Genomic DNA, 19,475 nt, shown 5'->3' with positions numbered 1-19,475 from the left:
CATGTGGCAAATTCTTACGAATTGTATCAAATACCGATTACAGGTTAAATGATTAATGTAAAATCAAAAACGTAATTAACAACCTTTTACTGAGCCATGGGAACAGTTAACTGACCTGGCATGAGACAGCTGGAGGTTGACAAAGGTTGCGTAGCCGGTGAGGGGGTTGAAGGTGGCCGAGGTCTCCCCAGAAAGGCTGCCGTTGTACATGTCAGGGAACGGTTTCGCCAAGGAGACGGTAACGGCCCAGTTCATCCCCTGAATGTGTGGAACATTTTTATTTAATTGTTATATCTGGTATAATGATGTTAGCAGCAGTTACCTTTCATATTGTTGCTCTTTTGGCAGGCATATCATTCTGTACCTTACATGGTTTATTGGTCAAACATTACCTGTGCAATCACAGCCTTTTATAGCGCTGAATTGATGTAGGGTTTACAATCACATAATACACATGATACTAGTGGTGCATACCTAAACCAACATTTAGGTTCAGGTCCGGATTCAAGTCCAGAGGTTTAGGTTCAGTTCCGGACTTGTAAGTCCGGACCTAAACCCATGGTATATACAAAATTGCATGTTGGCAACCTTGCAATGTTGTCTGGGTGAAACTTTGGCCACATAACATGGAGGCCGCTACTTGACGATGCCCGATGGCAACATTTTCTTCATTTTGCAGCAAAGCTTTTGTAATCTACGGAAGGCTTTAGGTGGTTTGGAAAGAAAAGGGGTATGTGAAATGGTCTTTTATGGTAATAAGTCCGGACTCGGTTCTTGACTTTTAGGTTTTTTTGGACTTGAACCTAAACATTCTTACAAGTCCGGATCCAAGTCCAGTGAACCGGTATGCATCACTACATGATACATAAATCAATTTTATTTTATACTAATCTGTAAATCTGTAGATTCAGTATAGCCGGTATAACTGCTCTTAATACATTCAATGTACAGTGAATGATTTGATACACAGAAAGGTATAAAACATAAAAGTATACAGATATGATTATGTGATTCTAGATCAGATTCATTGTAAATGTACCTTCCAGGCGATGTCAGGCAGTGCCTGGCCAGTCACAGCGTCCCTTAGTTCCATCTGCAGGCTGAATGGTTGGTCAACAGTCGCTGTCTCTGGTTGGCTTAGCATGCCCACTGAAATGAGATGCAGACTTTTAATTACAACCTTATAATGTCATAATGATAAGTTATCAATTTTTTTCTTAATCAATATTATAAAGGCCTGAAGAAAATATTGTTTTAGTTTGTCTTAGTTTGTATGATTGTAAAAAAAACCCTACTAGCTTATGACTGTATTCACTCCATAAAACTGAGTGCACCAAGGCATCAAACTGAGTGTTCTTTTCTTGACGTTCTTACAGCTACGCATATCTTTCAAAAAATCTAGATGAACTTTGTGTTGCTAAGCAGATACATGTATATTTTGTACCTGTCACAGGCTTGGTAGCCACAGTCAGAGGCTGAGAGAACACCAACAGAGGAGCCTGGGTGGACCTGCTCACTGTAAAGTGGATGGTATAGTCCTCGCCACTACAGAAAAACAAATACAGAAACATAATATTCTCAGATCTTGTTACATTTTATGATTTTCACCTCATGGAAAAGATACCAGTTGTGGCATGTTTGCATGAATGTCGACATACATTGGAACAGTGTTGTTTGTATGAAGATAAGTGAGTAGAAGATTGACTTCAAAAAATCTGCTTTCGAAGTCCTAAAAACTGCACTGGATGCCTTTCAAGGCAGTGTGAACATACCTGTGAGTGATCTGCAGGTCGGTGAAGTTGGCCCACCCGTCGACATACGGAACACTGGTGGTGCCTTTCAGCAGAGCGCGTGCGTCAGACCCAGACCCCAGCTGCAGTGTTGCCTCGACCTCCCAGGGGGTGTTAGAGTACCCAAGGTGGCTGATGACATTACCCTGAAAATGGCACACAATGATTAAATTAAATTTATTCAAAGTGTTTCAATTTGTGCAGTACATGCAGTTACATTTGTGCAGTACATGCACTTTGAAACTCTTGGTTGTCATTCTGTTCAATGTCATGTACATCATAATCTTAAAACCAGAATCTAGATAAACTAACTACAAGTTGACACATGTAACTTTAGGCTAGTACAAGTCACATTTAGTAACTGATAATATAATGGATAGAGCCCAGTGTGCCTATTCTCTACTCAATCATCTTTTTTCACATGCTCAAAGGACACTGTTTCAGTTTTTGTGCAAAAATGTATACCTCAGCATCCAGTGCCTGGATCTTCGGCTGTACGGAGAAGCCTGCGCCTTCGTGCAGTGGTTGGGGCTCCAGGGCCACGCGGAGTGACGCTGGAGTGCCGTACATCACCGCGACGGCAGGCTCCACGGTCAGCTGCGACCACTCCTCGCTGCCCACCGGCGGAACTGGTCCATTGATGGACGCACTTGTCACGTTTACTCCGAGGATACTCGAGAGTGCTCCTAGTGATGGAAAATAAATGTCGATTAACATACATGTACTGAGTGTACAAAATTCATAACATACCAACTTACTACATGACATAATATTCTATTTGCTAATAATGATCATATTATCAAAGCTATAAACAACAAGCATGAAATATCTGTTGGCTAACATATTTTTTATGTACTGACAGTAACTGTAGATAGTATTGAGCATAAAACCACTTTGGCCCAAAAGTTGGTAAAACTAAAACCGTTTAAATCATACCAATTTCCTATCTTTTACTGCAGTGACAGATACATGCACTACTCGCCTGTTTGAAGGGCATCAATGAGGGTAGCCTCCAGTTGTTTCAGCTGCTCGTATGACAGACTGTTCGGGACGGTGCCGTTGAGGGTTGCGCTTGGCTCGTCTCCGATCTGCAGCGACACAGTGACGCCTGCGGCTGCACGCCGGCGACGCACTAATAGTTCGTCTTCCCTCACGACATTCACTCGGCGGATTTTTCCAGGCGGAATGTCCAGGAACAAGGCAAGGTTCTCAGCTAGTCTTTCTCCGAAGAAGTCCTCCACGGTGATTGGCGGGAGCCCGAAGGCGATGGTGAGCACGTCGGAGGTTGTGATGTCGATTGGCGACGAACCTTTTATGAGGAAATACAGCGTCTGCTCTTCAATGTTCATGAAGTTGGCCCCAGCCTCATCCTGGTGTGTTGGGTAGTGCAGCCCAGGCCGCACGGAGCCCGACCCATCACCTACGCTGTTCTTTGGCTCCACAAAGACGCCATCGGCGTAGACGTCGAGCCGCTCGGGGTTGGAGAAAAAGAGTCCTAGAAGCAGAGTGTCGTCTTCTTCAGCATCCGGCATGAAGTATCGGGATTCTCGGGGGGAGACACCGGTGTAGTGTACGAGATAGTCTTCGCCGGGTACCACCACAGCCTGGAAGGTGGAGATACGTAGACTGCAGGTGTAGCCCGCACACCAGCCATGGTCCTGAGAGGTGGAAAACATTCAGTGTTATCATGTGGCATCAGTAGCGCAAGAAAGTAAACAAAGTTTCCTGATAACAGACATGCCAGGTGCCTAATGCTTCATAACTCTAATGAACTCATTCAACTTGGTAATGTTTGCTCACACTATGTGACCGTTAGTCTGTGTAACGCAAACTCTGCCGTCCGCGGCTGTAGTGGCCCCTTCCCAGGGGCGGCTGGATGTTGGGTGGCCAGCAACAGTAAAGCAATTTAATCAGGCTATGTGACCGTATGATTCAATTATTTGCATAAATGATAGTCACAGTTCAGTTCTGTTGACTTAACAGTATTCTGGCAATGAATGATATTATCATCATGATGATGGTTTTTCTGTGTCTTTAATTTGAATTCCTATCGTTTGTTTGATGCAGCGTAGATTTGTTTCCTGATGTCTGTTAAAATAAATACAATGGTCATGATTCTTTAACAGATAAGGCCATACCGACTTGATTTTATGGATGACATCCGTGCACGCATTGATTTTTGCCTGTTCTCCAAAAAAAAAAAAGATCACGTCCTCCGTGGCCTAGCTGTAGGCCTGGGTAGTCCATCGTAGCTAGCAATACGTAGCCGATGGTAACTCAGGAGGATGGCACCCAGGCTTCAGAAGCTGCACGACTCAACAGCTCAGTACATACGTACAGTGCCGATTCATAAATTCCGCAAAAAGCCAGCATGTGAAGGCTTGTCCTATACATCTCTAAGTACATGTGTACTGCCATTAATTCATAACACCAGATTTGTATTCGTATTTGTATTTATTTGTGGTTTAGTAGCATTTCTATCTTTGGACGGAATTTTTGGACGGTCTTTGGAGGATGTCATCCATACATGTAGAATTAAGTCGGTGTGGCCTAACACCATCTGTTATGATATTACATTATATTTATCTAGTATGTACAAAATGCTAACCTGGGGTCCATTGATCAGGTCAACATATCCATTAGAAAGCAGGGCGACAGGAGACAGACGCCGGGTCTCGGTGTCTGCATCCATGCTCTCCAATGTCAGCATTCTGTAATCCATGTCCGGGCACAAGTAGGCATGCATTTCATCGTTTTTCACACACCTGTTGTTCCGGACGATACCTGAGTGTGCACATCAAACAAAGAAAGAGATTCAAGATTGAGCTCATCACTTCGATCTGGGAAGCAAAAACAGTCCACTTGAATGTCATTCCATGTAATAAACTCCCACATCTTTGAGTGAATAGCAAGGGAAAAAGATTTAATACAATGAATAATTTCCATTACTTAAGCCCTTGGGCAATACACTTGTGCAAGCAATACAGACGATATACATAGCTAGCCCACTGGTAGTGGTGTTTGTCTACCAGGAACTACGTAGTACTCTGAAGTGCTGTGTGGTAAGCACAGGAAACAGTACCAGCTTTCAGGTCTTCGGTATGACACAGTTGGATTTGAACATACTGAATGAATGATAGAAATCATTAATCTTTGTCCATACCTCGTCCTTCAGGTGCAAGGGTATTGGGTTCGATCCTGTCCCCAGATAGGTCAGACAGCATGGTGTTGGGGATTCGGTAGTCTCCCCTACCGTACCTGGCGTCCCCGTCCCACTCCCAGTCTGCCTGTGTAGTGATCGCTCCCGAAGCTCCGAGCAACGTCCCGTCTAGGTCTAGTATGAATCCCTGCACCTTGCCATCGCAGGACATGTCCACACAGTCAGAGGGGTTAACTAACCTGTAATCAAAAAGTCACTCAGGTATTCAGAACGTGTTCGTTTTGAACTTTTTCTTCTGAATTTTTCTTCTTTTGTATCTTAAGCTTGTTACACTGTATTTTCTGAATATCAGACAACCTTTATTTAGTTAGTCTTACTTCTTTCACCAGATCTTTTACCTTTACTAATAGGTTAATATATAATCTGGTAATCTCATATAATTATACAATGTACTTTAACAGCATGAAGCAAAGGGTTCCTGGTACATGTATTAACAATATATGAAATATAATGATTCTATGGACGAGATAAAATACAAGAGATGTAGAATTTATCACATGGTTTCAATACGTTTCATTCATGTTTAGGGCGTATCAGTTCAACTTCACACCAACGAAGATATAATTATTGTATAATGTGTCTGATACCTACCTAACACTAGGTCTGTCAAAGAAAACCCTGTGTTCCAAGGGAGTGTTGTCAAAAGAAAGATTCTCAGTAGTAACTGGGAAAAATGCATCCTCATTCGCTGTCCAGGTATGCATTGCAACATCTTCTTTGCCACATGCATCATCGTAATTAGCAAAGGTCGTATCTGTAAGAAACAAACATCTTATAGACCTTTATCTTCTAACATTTTCTATTATTCAAGGTAAAAGGTACGTGTACTTTTCTTGGGTAACCTTTAATTTCATTGATAATTGTTTTTTAAATTTCAGTGGTCAAAGATTGTAAGTTCTAATCTTCACACCTCTTTGGCTTAGGCTGTCTCAACTTTTAGTATACTGTATTCAAGTAACTACAGGCACACAAGAAAGTAAAACCTCAATACATCGAGATACATAATATATGTGTGTTCATTTAGTACAGAATACCTTGACTGTAAATTAAAGCAATCAGCCTTCCGGCATAACTTTGCAAATAAAGTCTAAAATATATATTGTAACTGTTATTAACTGTAACAGGGCTCGAAATACCGGGTGCATAATGCACCTTAGTGCACCCAACTTTGGAGCTGTGCACCCAATTTTTTTCTGTGGGTGACCGACTGCACCCAAATATTTTCTTAAGTTTACGTATATACTTGTCTAGTACTATGTAAAGGTGTTAAATGTATCTATTAGTATTATACAGCATATACATCTATATCAGAAAAATGATAAAATTATTGTTGTGTTCTTCAGAACACCCTCACGCACTCACTATCCGGTGTCCGTGCTGACATTCTACTTATTTCATCATACACCAGTGTACCTCTTCTCAGAAAAGACTTTCGAGGACTGTGTAAAATACATGTAGTATGAATACACAATACTTACCACTTATCCTGGTGTCGAAATCTAGAGTAGGGTAGGACATCTGGCTCCACCATGGATGGAGTGGAGAGCCACTCCAGCCACTCATGCCGCCAGCAAAGGCAAACCCAATAAAACCACCACTGCTGCCCTTGTTACTAGTGAAGCCCAAACCTCCCCACTTTGCTGCAATCTTGAGGTTGTCATCAGACCTGTCCATGACGTCTGTGTCACAGTCGAACGATGCACTACGTCCAACGTACAAGGAGTTTCTGACAGTAGCAGACTTGGCCACCCTCTAAAAGCATCACAGGAGCCAGTCAATGGTTAGTATCATGATTCAATACAAAAATTTCAGAAACTTGTTTTCATATTTCTATTGATAATTATACAATGTATTTGTCAATGACATTGAATCATACAACTGCACATCATCACCCTTTACAAAATTATTTTACGATAACTGTTACATCATTTGTTTTATTAATATGACAATCAACACTCATGGGTTCAGCACCAGGACAGTTGTTAAAAAATAGCCAAAATGTCTGCCATAATTGTTCAAAGTTTATCCCTTGAATTTTTCAGCTTATTTGGGTACAGCTTTGCCATTGCACCAAACTTGTGTAGGCACATGTAAAATTTGGTTTTTCAACTTAGTGTAAAATGATGACAATCATTGTAAATGGACATTCAACAGAAAAGGTTGACAAACCGCATGATCCAGAGATGGAGGTCCTACGACTGACATGAATGAGCCCAAGCGGTTATCTACGAAAGCGGTGTTCTCCACAACCACACTGGATTGAGATTGGTAGTGCAGGCCGTAGGCGTAGCACTTGAAGACCTCGAAGTTACGAATCCTGGTACAGTCACTTTGTCCATCCTCATACAGATGGATACCATGCAGAGCTATAAAAATGACATGTCATATGTTAGACCAGGTCCTGGAAGATAAAGGAAAATGCTACACAGAACGTAAAAACTAACTAAAAGGTAAACATTTGCAAACTCAAGAAAATGCATTATATTTACCTTAAGTTTGCATAATGCTCTGCTCAAACACATATATTATTATATGGTCACATAGTCTAAATCCCTCCTGCTATAAAATTGCTACATGATGTAACCCAACACTAGTTACCATGGTGACAGACGTCTGCTTCAGGTCATTGATCTTATTTGTTTGGAGAAGAAGACCAAGAAGAAACCAAGGAGGTTCAAAAAGTTTTGTACATTTAGCAGTGCCATCTGTGCTGCAGTGCAATGCGAACCAGTCAGAAATGCCCTGAGGAAGGTGACAGATAGTCACCAAAACGACTGAATAAGACGACTTGGTTGACAATGTGCAAAAAGAGTCTCTTACCAACCTGATGAAACTATTCACAGAATCCAATTACTAGACCTTGTGTTGGAAATTACAGTTTAATCTTGCTTCCTACAGATGAATTGTCGTGCCAACTAGTGCTTACCTGTGTGGACCTGATTTCCTTCCCACCCCCAGCTGTCATCGTCACATGGTTCCCCATCCGCGTGGAGTCCAATCCGCTCTGCTCCAGCAATGTGGTTGCGCTAAAATTATTATGGTTATTAAAATTATGGTTCAATAACTATAATTTATTGTTCATAAATCATAACCCTTTCTGTCAAAAGAAGATAAGTAATAATATCTACTAATAGAAAGATGCTGAAAACATAATCCAGGATGAAACTAAAGAATTAGGTGGTCTTCCCACTCATAAGTTGTAAATCATTCAGTCCATTAGTGAAGGGGAGACCAAAACAGGGCCAGATCTTAAAGTATGTATAGAGCAGCAAAAAAAGAGCTATACGAATCGGTCTGCAATATACAATAAATGTAGATGCAAACATCTAACATATCCTTTTCTGCAGAGTATATTTTTGGTGAAAATGAATCATAAAAAGAGACAGTTGATAGGCATATATTAGGTACAAGTAGAGCTGTGTACCCAAACAAATTTTAGGTACAGGTATACAGGTTTAGGTCCAGGCCTGAAACTGTACCTGAATAATTCAACAGATTAACAGAAGCATGAATAAACTTGATAGTTTAAGTTTTTCTCCATGGAGAATTCTTGTACAAAACATAGGCGAAACTGAAATGTTTCAGTTATCCTACAACACAAACCAAAGTGACATCTAAAGGGAGCATATTAACTAATATGCAACAAATCTTTCAGGGTAGTCAACACTGTCAGTCTGTAACACAAAGACACTTACACTAGTCTATCCTTACTTTGGGACCCATGGGGGACCAGCTACATGTATATTTACACATTTTAGGTCACAAATATATATTAGGCACTTTATTAGTGTGAATTTATTTAGGTACTGTATTGTATCGGTACTGGGGGATTAGGTATTTTGGTACACAGCTCTAGTACAAGTACAGTGACTGTCATAATTTATATACCTCAAGCACGACACTGGTAGCACCCTGGACCTCCACAGCTCCCTGCCACTTGTCACTGGAGGCCTCGAAACGGTCTTGGTACGTCCCAGGGAAGATGGACAGAACCACCAAGTTGTCTGTCAGGGCATTCCCCACTCCCTCCGCAATGATACCTGCCAAGATGGAACGTTACTATTTATTAAAATGCATATTACTGTCATGATCACTATCATGGTAATGTTTATGATTTTTGGGGACACACAACAGTATTACTGATAGAAAGACTTATTATGATTATAAGCTGGGGGGAGGGAAGAAATATTTTCTCGGTCTCAGTTCGGATAGAGTTCTGCGAAGGAGCATTGCTTTCATGCTCTTCACAAAAGTGGGACTGCAAGCACGTCAGCAGAACGTACTGCATCTGCGCGAAACCCGTAATGTACTGTGCATAGCATCTCATATAAGGTGGTACTTGTGCATTTAAGGTTACATCATGTAACGTCCCATCTGTAGTACATGTATGTCGGAAAAGATATTGTCTGCAACAACTGAATGTAGCCTTAAGCTTGACCACATCTGAAGAAAACTGAAAAATCAGGCTTTGATGCAGGCGCAGTATGCTCTGCCAACGTGCTGACTGAGCACGTATTAATTGCCAACAGAAGTTAACTGTTATCATGTAAGATCTTTGATTGTCTTGTCTCATATCCTTTTTAATATTGACTGCTTTTGGCCATAAATATTATCTATTTGACAATCTTACTCTCAGATGTGGAAAAATTCATGTGGATTAAAAAAACAACAAAAATATCTTGTAATGATTTTTTTAAATTGCTGGATCTTCAGTAAATGTGAAATATGTACATGTACATGTATATAGAAAATAATTTTTTTGCGCAAAAATCATTGAAATAAACTCTTCAAGTGTACACACCTTGTCCAACAGAGTGGTGGATGACATTGTTGGACACATTGAGATTGTTTGTCCCATAGATGCCGATACCAGGAGCATATGCATCGTGAATGACACTGTTGTCGATGAAGGATGGTCGATCACTCTCAATATCTCCGAGGTCCATAAATGCCACGGAGTAGCGTGGATCGTACGAATCGGTCCATCCCTCCTGACCAGAGCGCACAAACTCGACGTTGCTTATTCGGGCATAGCCTAAAAACAACATGATATAATGACATACATTGTACAATGTATTTCTGGTGATTTCATTGTGTTGAACATTTCCTCGCACCGATCGCCAGTTACAAAATTTATGTCAGTGATAAACATTTCATGGCCAAACATACCAAAGTGGGACAAAACTTGAATACTTAATATCAGACAAAAAATAACTGTTACTAAGGCCACACCAATCTAATTTGTTGTTTCTCGGATTTTTAAAGAAAAAATATATGAAGCGACATGAAACGCGTGTGCGTGTGAAACGCGTTGAACTTCGAATTATTCTATGGAACATTTGGAAGCCCATGTGATAACAAAATAGAATCCTGCTGGGCCCTACTGCTAGATATCACGGGGGCCGGAACACCTGTACAGAACATTCTCGCTGCCCAGGTATATATTATATGACATACAAGGCTGTACCTGTGTAGGTTTGCCCTCCAGTGTTGAAAGAGCCCACAAGCAGCCTGGCACCAAAGGACTCTTCTTCTTGGTCGTCGTAGGCAGCACCCGCAATCTTGATGTTCCTAGTCATAGACCCCACCTCAGCTGCAAAAGTGTAGGTCTTTCCACCGTAGGTTCCCTGGTCGTCTACAGAAAAAATAAGGAATCAAAACCTTCACTTATATTTCTTTTCCAGTGTAGCTTACATATTGACTCCAACAGTTCTCCAAATTCAAAAAAAAGTTGCAACACTTCTGAGCTTCACAGTTTCCGAGCTTAAAAAGCAGAGGATGGAATGAGGATGAATTCAAGCTTTAAATAAATAATATGTAAGGTCAAGATAATTAGATCCCAATTCTTAGGATATTAGGAGCAGTTGGCTCCTGATGCCACCCTGCCAAAAGCTTGCCTGTGCCAAAACTTGGATAGGGGAAAATGCAACACTAAGTCTTCAAGAAGTAATTATTTTGGGGTATACTCACAAATGTGTCTGTGCTGAAGAGGTGCATCAAGGGTCAAAGTCATCATGTCGTCAGAGACATCAGCGATTGTGAATGTTTCGGTTTCCCAGGCATTGAACCCAGTGCTGCAAGAGAGACATTTTCTCACATTCAAAATGTATTGTAAAGAAAGATAAATAGAATCAGCTGCTAAATAACCAAATCCTATCTGCCATTCCTGTCACTCTACTGCATTTAAATACCAGGTGTATGCTACGAACACAAACAAACAAACAAACAAACAAACAAACAAACAAACACACAAACACACAAACGCACACAAAACAATTACTCTATAGATGGAGGTAAAAAGATCTAATTCACTTACGGACTGACGACAATTTCGTCGCCTGCCACCCAGTTCACGGGGTCTTGCAGTGTGAGGGTGGTGTCACCAGCGTTAGCAGTCTGGGCCAGGCTAGTCCAGCTTGTCTTTGGGTCTCCAAACAGGTCCAGACCTCCAAAATCACCTGAACAGAAACAGTTATAAAAATTTAATGTTTTAATGCCTGGCTGTGCACTGAGTTCGAACCCATCACCTCTTGGTTCCTGGACCAACACGAAACAACTCGAACACTACTTTTCATGATGCTATGTACTTACCAATTGCCTTTGCTCCTACATTGGGGCCACTGGGAAGAGGCATGTCAGGGGTTCTGTGGTCTCCGAGAAGATTAAAGAGAACATTGCCCAAGTAATTCTCTTCTGGCCAGCCACACACCAGTCGTCCTCCCTTAGAAATGAAGTACAGAAAAATTACATCATAAATCATGATAATGTCTAAAAAAAACCTAGCATTTGTCATTCAACCTTTATGGTCCACTGTTCAATGACATAGTTCTAACCAAAAAAAACTATATATATTATTATGGGGAATTTCCCCATTACAATTAACCCTTGTTTAGTAATTACATAAAAGCGCCTGTCTTCTCTGCCACAATTACAAAATGTATGTGGAAGGACCATAGCTTTTCATTGTGCAAAAACTGGATCAAGTCTTAGATCAGTTTCTTTGAAATTCCTTTTCAGGACTGGTACAGGTACAAGTTCTTTGTACACATACCTACATTGTAGGTCTGTATCTGATATTATGTTTAGCGATTCTTTATTGACACAACAAAAAAGTACAGAGACTTTTGTTATTGGTCTTCTATAACTAAAGATTGAACAAAGCTAAATACATGCATACCTATGGATAACATCATCCTACGTATATGCACGCGGCAAATTGCATGCAGAATATATGTCACATTGTCAGTGGTGACAATAAAGGTTTAACTATTCTCTAACATGTACCTAAGTTTGTCTTTAATATGATTGAGATCAGTTGAAGACGCAGAAAGAAAAGTGAACAGCAATAGGCTCTTATCATTGTAGAGTGTATAATCCATAAGAAAAGGGTGCTCATTTTTATGTAAACTTGCAGGCAGACCTGTATGAAGATAACTGTAGCCTCTATGGTGTAGTCCCGAGTGTAGGGGTGGAGGGGGTCCCACAGTTCCAGAACAGTCACGATATGGAGCTTATCAAGGCGAGGGAGATCATTGTCACCAAGTACCAACCAGGGAACTAAATAAAAACGGATTATGATTCATTGTAATTATAAATGTGCCCTTTTTCCTCCGTCTGGAATGGGATCATCAATTTTAGAATATAAAAAATCATCTAAAACATCATAGCTACATGATGATGTATAATTATTGACATGTATAAAACAGATAAATGGTAATGTCTGTAAGAAAACAACAACAGACCAAGCATCTGCTAAATGTTACTTACTAAAGGTGATCATGACAAGTGCTTATGTATGGTTTTCCTTTAATCAACTTAATATTGTTGATTATCTATAACGTTACATAATGTAACAAATTGACTAACTGTTATCAATCCTGAGACTGTCTCCAGCCGTAGGCACCAGTGCGCTCCGTTTCCTGTCAGGGGAAGAAGACAAACCCGGAACCAGGTAGCCGTCTTCTTCATACCACTCCACGACTGAGGATCCGTAGACGACGTAGTCATCAGGTCTGTTCTCTGAAGGCGGAGCCTCTGCTGGATCAAGGGGTGCGATGCAGTCCTCGAACGCACAGCGATACACCCTGAGATGGATGTCCCTGTCCACACCATTGCCATCTCCCTTGACTGCAAGAAAAAAATAGTACAATAAAAATGAATATCAATGTTAGAAAAAATGTTCACATGTAACTACCAACACAGATGAATTTTCATGATATCATTATGGAATGATCACTTTAGATTCGGAAAGTATAGTATTACACACCTAGATATGAGAAGACATTTGTGGACTCATCGAAGTGCCAGTCTCCATGTGAGTGGGCATCAGGGTCAATTGGGCTGTCCAACCCATCTCTGTCATCACCCTCGATTACAGAGAAGCGGTCCGGCGCCTGGTACAGTTCATGTCGGATGATGAAATAGTCGCCATCCTATTTATTTTGAAGAAATAAAAACAAGGAGGACATTTTCTGTCAGAGAGTGAAGAGATCAAAAATCAAACTTGTGTCCCTTGTGGAGGGTGTTCAACAGTGGGCTACTTAATTTATTTTAGGAGCCCAAGCAAAAAATCTGACCTACAAGGAACGTCTCTCAACCTTAGGTCTGTTTCCTCTTACCTACAGGCGCGAGATCTATGACTTAATTGTGTTTGTTAAGACAATACCAATGGTTCTCAAGTATGTTTCCCGCACCTTATTTAATCCATCAAGACCTTCTAGAAACTGTAGGTTGCAGATGCTTACTCCAAATTAGGACATCGGCCTTCAGCTCGTCCTATATACCACAGCTGATCACTATCTAGAACAAGCTGAGTCCTGACCTCTGTAACAATAAGGTGCTCTAGCCACTCAATTGTCTAATATTTTGGCATTTAACTTTTTAGCTATGTTAATTACATTTAATGCTCTGATTACAGCTCGGACATTCCTTGCTCATGGTCCATGTCATGTGGGTGCCTGTGTTGCATTGTCTTGCTGCAATCTCAATTATAAGGCCACACCAATTTAATTTGTTGGTTCTCGGATTCGCCTCTTCATTTTTTTCTGATTTGCAAAAAATCTGGCCCTGAATCAATTGAAAAATGCTCATGTTTTGCCCCCCAACAGTTGAGGAAAGTCCTTTTCTTCCTAGTTGTTACAGTTTTCCCATCTATCATTGCAGTGGTTTGATTAAAAGTTCAAAATTCAATGTTTAAATTTTAACCCAGCCTTTTGTGTTGACTTCATGGCTCATTTTGTAGCATTTAAGCCTATAATAGGATGCCTAGACCTGTTTTTATTTCTATTTTTTTTCGCCCTGTCGCTTCATATTTTTTCTGAAAAAATCCAAGAACCAAGAAATTAAATTGGTGTGGCCTAAAGATCAAAGAAAAGAAAGACAGTCATCCTCACCTCCATGTCGTAGAACGTCCCTGTGTAGCTCATGTTGGTGATATGCTCTGAGTCTTCAAAACTAAATTTGTAGTTTTCCCCTTCCACCAGGTCAAACATCCACCCTTCTTTGTGGGTCATTCTCTTGATTTGCCAGGTAGAATGAGCTCTGCCAAACTCGTTCTCAAACCAAGTGTTCCTGTTCAGAAGGGAACTGGGGAGGGCCTTGTTGAAGGCGAAACGTTTCAATCTAAAAGCAAGAAATGTTTTGTCCAACATTAGCTAGGGACTGAATGTAACAGGAAATTCTCTTAAAAATAAAAAAAGTTACAAGTAAGTATGAAATTAAATCTTTTCACAGCCTAGAAAAATGAATGAATAAATGAATGAATGGATGAATGAAAGTTCATTATAATTGTTAAAACATTCTTAGCTAAAAGCAGACTTATTAGTATATAACACTAGTTACCTGACACCATGAATAACATGCTAGTTACAATGTATCAATTATTTCAACCCTTTCAGGCATAGCATAATTTGTAATGGATCTTTCCAAAGGCTGACTGAGAGGGCTACAGGGTGTTCTAGTTAAAGAAAGCAGAATTATATCAAGACATAACTGAAAACTCAAGACAAGTAACACCTTTGCATATGATCTGCTCTGTTAATTCTTACTCAAACACATTTCACATATACATGTATGGTGACAGGAGTCTAAATCCCTCCCACTATAAAATTGCAACATGATGTAACTCACTAGTTACCATGGTGAGAGACAGTCTGATTCAGGTCATTGACCAGGTCAGAGGTCACTGTTTGGAGGAGGAACTGAGCAAAAACAATTACATGTACTCTATAGGTACATTATATTGTTTTCTATAGGTAAATGTAATGACTACTAACTTGTAGTTGGAATCTGTGCAGACGCTTCCAGGGAAATCTCCTAGGCTGAATTCTGCACTCTCAGAGCAGCCGGGTGGCAGGATGTCAGATGATGGTACCGCGTAGGCGCCTGGGTTAGTACCTGTTAGAGTCCCGTCCACATCCATGAAAAAGGACTCATGCTCAAATTCGAACTCGCCCTTGTTTGGTGAGTTAAAGTATTCAATGCCTGAAAATCTAAAAAAAAACAGTTCTGATGAGAATTTGTTGTAAAGATGCACTTTTAAAATCTGTGACTGTTCATTAATATTCTTTTATGTACAGTCAAACCTGTCCAAGGCGGGAACCAAAGAAAGGTGGACACCTTAGACACTGGTGGTCTCCTTGAAGAGGCAAAAAATAATTTCTAATTCGAGATGTTTTAATGTCAAAAGCTGTAAGCATCTTCAGTTCTGTGGTGAATGCATGTGGGGAGGGTGGCACGTGGAACAATTTACGTCGACCAAAAACATAATCCAGCAAGTGGAGGCAAACCCTCTGCTTGTTTAGAGTAGTGTAAGAGAGCTTCATGGGCACTTACTTGGCTCCAAAACCAGAGCAATACGCGTTACAGGTACCATCAATCCTGGTTGGTTTTATACAGGTGCTGCCATCTCTGTCAAAGTTGTAAAACTTTGTACCATCAACACTGAAGCCTGGACCGAATGGGAGAATAACACCACCTGCAACAAGAAATGGAAACTATATTAAGTATATATTTATTGTGCACTGTGTGTCTGTGTAAAGTTTTGGAGAGGTCCTTGTCCTGACCAAGAAACATGTCATAAAAAATCAAGCTTATTTCTTTAGCAACTATAAATCTTTTGATGTATCATGATGATCATACTTACCAGCAGTGCCATCGTCGTCGCCAGCCAGTGCAGTGTGTGCAACGATGTCTGAGTTTGTAACTCCTGTAAGGCCCCAACTATCCACAAAGGATCTCTTCCACTCTATGCCGGCCTTATCGTTGTCGTACATCTTGAAGTTGTCGAAGGTGATAGCCCCGACGTTCACCGCTTCTGCACCTTTCTCACATCTGTGGGGAGAAAAACACAATCATCCTCACTAAGTATGATTTGTAAAATCAGAATAATAGGTTTGAAGATGAACAACATTTTACTATCAATGGATCGTCGATAGTATACGATGTTAAATGCACAAAGCTGTTCAACCTTCTCTCTGCTTGCTCAATGGAAGTTGTTACATTTCATGCTATTTCATTCTAGAAGGTAATAACCCTTACTGTGTACAGATAGGTAAATATATCGAAGAATGTCTAAATATATGGTAAAATTACTGTGCCACTGAAAGTGTACATGTAAATAAGGTGAATATTCAGACCTATAGACGGTGAAGTCACGGAAGATGGCAGGCTCGTTCGGGTGGTACTCCTCAAAGATCCACAGCCCAAACCACCCCTGCGAGTGGACGACATTGCCTCGGAACTCTCCGAGAGGGGCATTTTGCGGGCTGGAGTCGACGGTCCGTGACGGACCGTGGGGATGTTCGGGTGGGTCATACCAGAAACCAAAGTGGGTTCCACCTGCCGCATGGTTGTACTGTAACATAACAGATTGAATCAACATCATTTCATTACATCAGGTACAAAAGTCTTGTTTTTATTTGCGATGGTTTCAAGACTGTGTTTGTGGACGAAATACATGACTTTTTGTAATACAGTTAGTTATAGGTGTGTAATAATTATTCTATGATGTAATTTGTCCAGGGGTGTCATAGAATACATTTTTTGCACTTAAGTAACAATATCAATCACATGGAATATTGAATATGGATCGTGGTTTGGACCTGCTGAATTCCTTTTTGATCCCTCTAACGATACAGTTAAGACAACTGTACAACTAAGAGCCAATCACTTTGTACCTGTATATTTCAGGCAAATAGTCATTACAAATGCCAATCAATTCCCTATTAACAGGTGCAAGAGTAATTGTTATGGTTACATGTGCCTTGGAATCATACAGATCTAGTGGCCATTCCTCAATTTTAAAACTGAATATTATCTGTAATGTCTACCATTCCATTTCAGAAGATAGCTTTTTCACCTGTCATGTTTATTTATTAAAACTACAATTTATCATTTATGAAAAATTTATTCTTAGAGACACCTGGCTAGCTCCTACAGCATCGTGAGCTGACTTCCAAGGAGGCCCAGGAAACAAAACATAATACAGGGTGTAAAACATCACTTAGACACAAACAGTTAGACACCACTCACACTGAGAGTGTTGTTGGGATTGATCGCCCAGAAGTTAGCTGGCATGATGTCATCATTCAAGAGACTGGTACTGGACTTGACAAAGCATGCAAAATTGCCCTGGAAGAAAAAAAAAAGGTATTTAATAAGTTCCAAGCTTCAGTGCACAGTGCAAGCTAATAGAAGCATATTAGGATATAACTTATTTGGCATATTAGGATATAACTTACAATGTAAAACCACCTGAAGGTTTTTTTAAATAATGATTAGAATACACGTGATTCTGTGTACTAATTTAAAAGAGAAACAATTCTGACGAAGGATCATAGTTGCTGCAGATGGGTCTAGCCGTGATTAAAAACTGTTCTATGAATGAAGTTCAAAGACACAGTTCAAGATAAAATGGCAAAAATTGAATATATACGTACTATTTGTAAGGCATTACCAAAAGTGAGCCAAATGCTGTTTCTTTACAAAAAATAACTTTTCTACAGCTTGTTTCTTTTTACTCTGAAAGAAAAGAGAGTGACACATACTTGAATGACATTTCCTATCTCAACGCCATCCTCCAGGAAGACAGCTCCGCCCATGATGTCATAGATCACATTGTCCTCCACCTGCAGGTAGTTTGTAGCATGCATGACTATGGCCCTGTTGAAGCTACGATGGATGGCATTGCCACGCACATAGGAGCCACTCATGTCACCATTCAGATGGGAGTGGACGGCATAGCGGCCCAAACGGAAGGCTTGTCCCATGTTGGTTAGCTGCAAGAAAGCAGGGAAGAAAAATGAAAGTCCATGATTGTCAATAGTCGTTGTAACAATCTTTTAATTTTTAATATAATCTTATATTATCTCAGAGTCCTCCAAATACATCCAAATCAGGGAAAGAGCCCCTTTCAATTAGTATCAGATATAGTGGTACATGATTGAAAGTTTGATCGAAATTATTCTAAAAATCCTGCCTATACAATAGGCTGGCCCAGACACATTGCAGTTAATGAATTTTCAGTTTCCACAAAATTTAAACTACATGTACATGTAACTGTCTTGTTTTTAAACCTTTGGTTGTGCTTTCTTCATAATTATGCACTAAACTAAAAGATAGAAAAGATTTTGAATAAGATGTGTATCAGTTACCTCGGTGTTCTCGATACGGAAAGTGACGTCTTCCCCATGGACCATGACATGGGCACCAAACTGATCGCTGCCTACTTCATCTCCAAAACGGCCCTCGAAACAGGTCTGTGTGACAAACTCACCTGCACAACAGCAGGGAAGAAAAGACAAGAAAAATGATAGCTTTACCTACATCTTCCGTCAAATGAATGAATGAATTAACTTAAGATGAATGAAGATTTATTCAAAAGTCTTGTGCTAAATGTCCACAGCCTACCAGTGTCAAAGCCCTCTGGGCAGGCTTCGATTTCCCTGTCCCAGCCTACAGTAGCTGATGAGCCTTGCACTCTGACAGTTCTGCTGAGAAGACCAACCTCTGCCTGGAAGCTCAAGGACAAACCGTCGACCGTTTCAACCACACCCAAGTGTTCATACTCTAGACTCTCTGAAAATCGGAAAAAGGTCATAGCTTTCATCAGTGATAGCACAATTTTGAATGAATGAATAAATCATAAATAAAACAAATAGCTAAATGAATGAATAAATAAATGAATAAATAAATAAGACTCACCTGTGAGTGTGACAGTGTGTCCGTCCTCGCTGACAGACTGGATCTCCCTCACTTCCGTCTCACCCTGCGAGTGGCGGTGCCCGGTGGTTGCTATGACGACACTGTCCCCGGGATTCCACCCTGACACGGCTTCTTCCAAAACGAGGCTGTTTGATCCAGCAGTTGCCGTCTGAGCTAACAGGGTCCAGGTGGGATCAACCGGCATGCCTGAAACAAAAAACATTTTAAGAATCCGAAAATAGCTTCAGCAGGTTGGTAAAGTT

General features: G+C 40.5%; 1 protein-coding gene across 2 annotated transcripts in view; it reads right to left on the bottom strand.

The window, feature by feature from the left end:
• Positions 1-19,475, bottom strand: part of LOC109469197 (fibrocystin-L-like) — a 40,488-nt gene that overhangs the window by 5,618 nt on the left and 15,395 nt on the right. For both annotated transcript variants that reach the window (XM_019767638.1, XM_019767636.1), the window contains exons 17-47: positions 19,213-19,419; positions 18,919-19,086; positions 18,663-18,784; positions 18,057-18,287; positions 17,542-17,640; positions 16,647-16,864; positions 16,154-16,341; positions 15,844-15,985; positions 15,285-15,500; positions 14,403-14,631; positions 13,277-13,442; positions 12,877-13,137; positions 12,431-12,567; positions 11,602-11,731; positions 11,327-11,468; positions 10,981-11,084; positions 10,478-10,645; positions 9,812-10,045; positions 8,899-9,050; positions 7,937-8,036; positions 7,180-7,376; positions 6,489-6,762; positions 5,602-5,764; positions 4,954-5,189; positions 4,399-4,574; positions 2,773-3,448; positions 2,256-2,476; positions 1,773-1,936; positions 1,445-1,545; positions 1,040-1,149; positions 116-258 (exon numbers count right to left, since the gene is read on the bottom strand). In XM_019767638.1, coding sequence (XP_019623197.1) covers positions 116-258; positions 1,040-1,149; positions 1,445-1,545; positions 1,773-1,936; positions 2,256-2,476; positions 2,773-3,448; positions 4,399-4,574; positions 4,954-5,189; positions 5,602-5,764; positions 6,489-6,762; positions 7,180-7,376; positions 7,937-8,036; positions 8,899-9,050; positions 9,812-10,045; positions 10,478-10,645; positions 10,981-11,084; positions 11,327-11,468; positions 11,602-11,731; positions 12,431-12,567; positions 12,877-13,137; positions 13,277-13,442; positions 14,403-14,631; positions 15,285-15,500; positions 15,844-15,985; positions 16,154-16,341; positions 16,647-16,864; positions 17,542-17,640; positions 18,057-18,287; positions 18,663-18,784; positions 18,919-19,086; positions 19,213-19,419 — 5,875 coding nt within the window. The remainder of the gene's footprint in view (positions 1-115; positions 259-1,039; positions 1,150-1,444; positions 1,546-1,772; positions 1,937-2,255; positions 2,477-2,772; positions 3,449-4,398; positions 4,575-4,953; positions 5,190-5,601; positions 5,765-6,488; positions 6,763-7,179; positions 7,377-7,936; positions 8,037-8,898; positions 9,051-9,811; positions 10,046-10,477; positions 10,646-10,980; positions 11,085-11,326; positions 11,469-11,601; positions 11,732-12,430; positions 12,568-12,876; positions 13,138-13,276; positions 13,443-14,402; positions 14,632-15,284; positions 15,501-15,843; positions 15,986-16,153; positions 16,342-16,646; positions 16,865-17,541; positions 17,641-18,056; positions 18,288-18,662; positions 18,785-18,918; positions 19,087-19,212; positions 19,420-19,475) is intronic.

This window comes from Branchiostoma belcheri, unplaced genomic scaffold (assembly GCF_001625305.1).
Source record: "Branchiostoma belcheri isolate BF01 breed outbred unplaced genomic scaffold, Haploidv18h27 scaffold20, whole genome shotgun sequence".
Taxonomy (NCBI): domain Eukaryota; kingdom Metazoa; phylum Chordata; class Leptocardii; order Amphioxiformes; family Branchiostomatidae; genus Branchiostoma; species Branchiostoma belcheri.
This window is presented reverse-complemented; position numbering and strand designations above follow the sequence as displayed.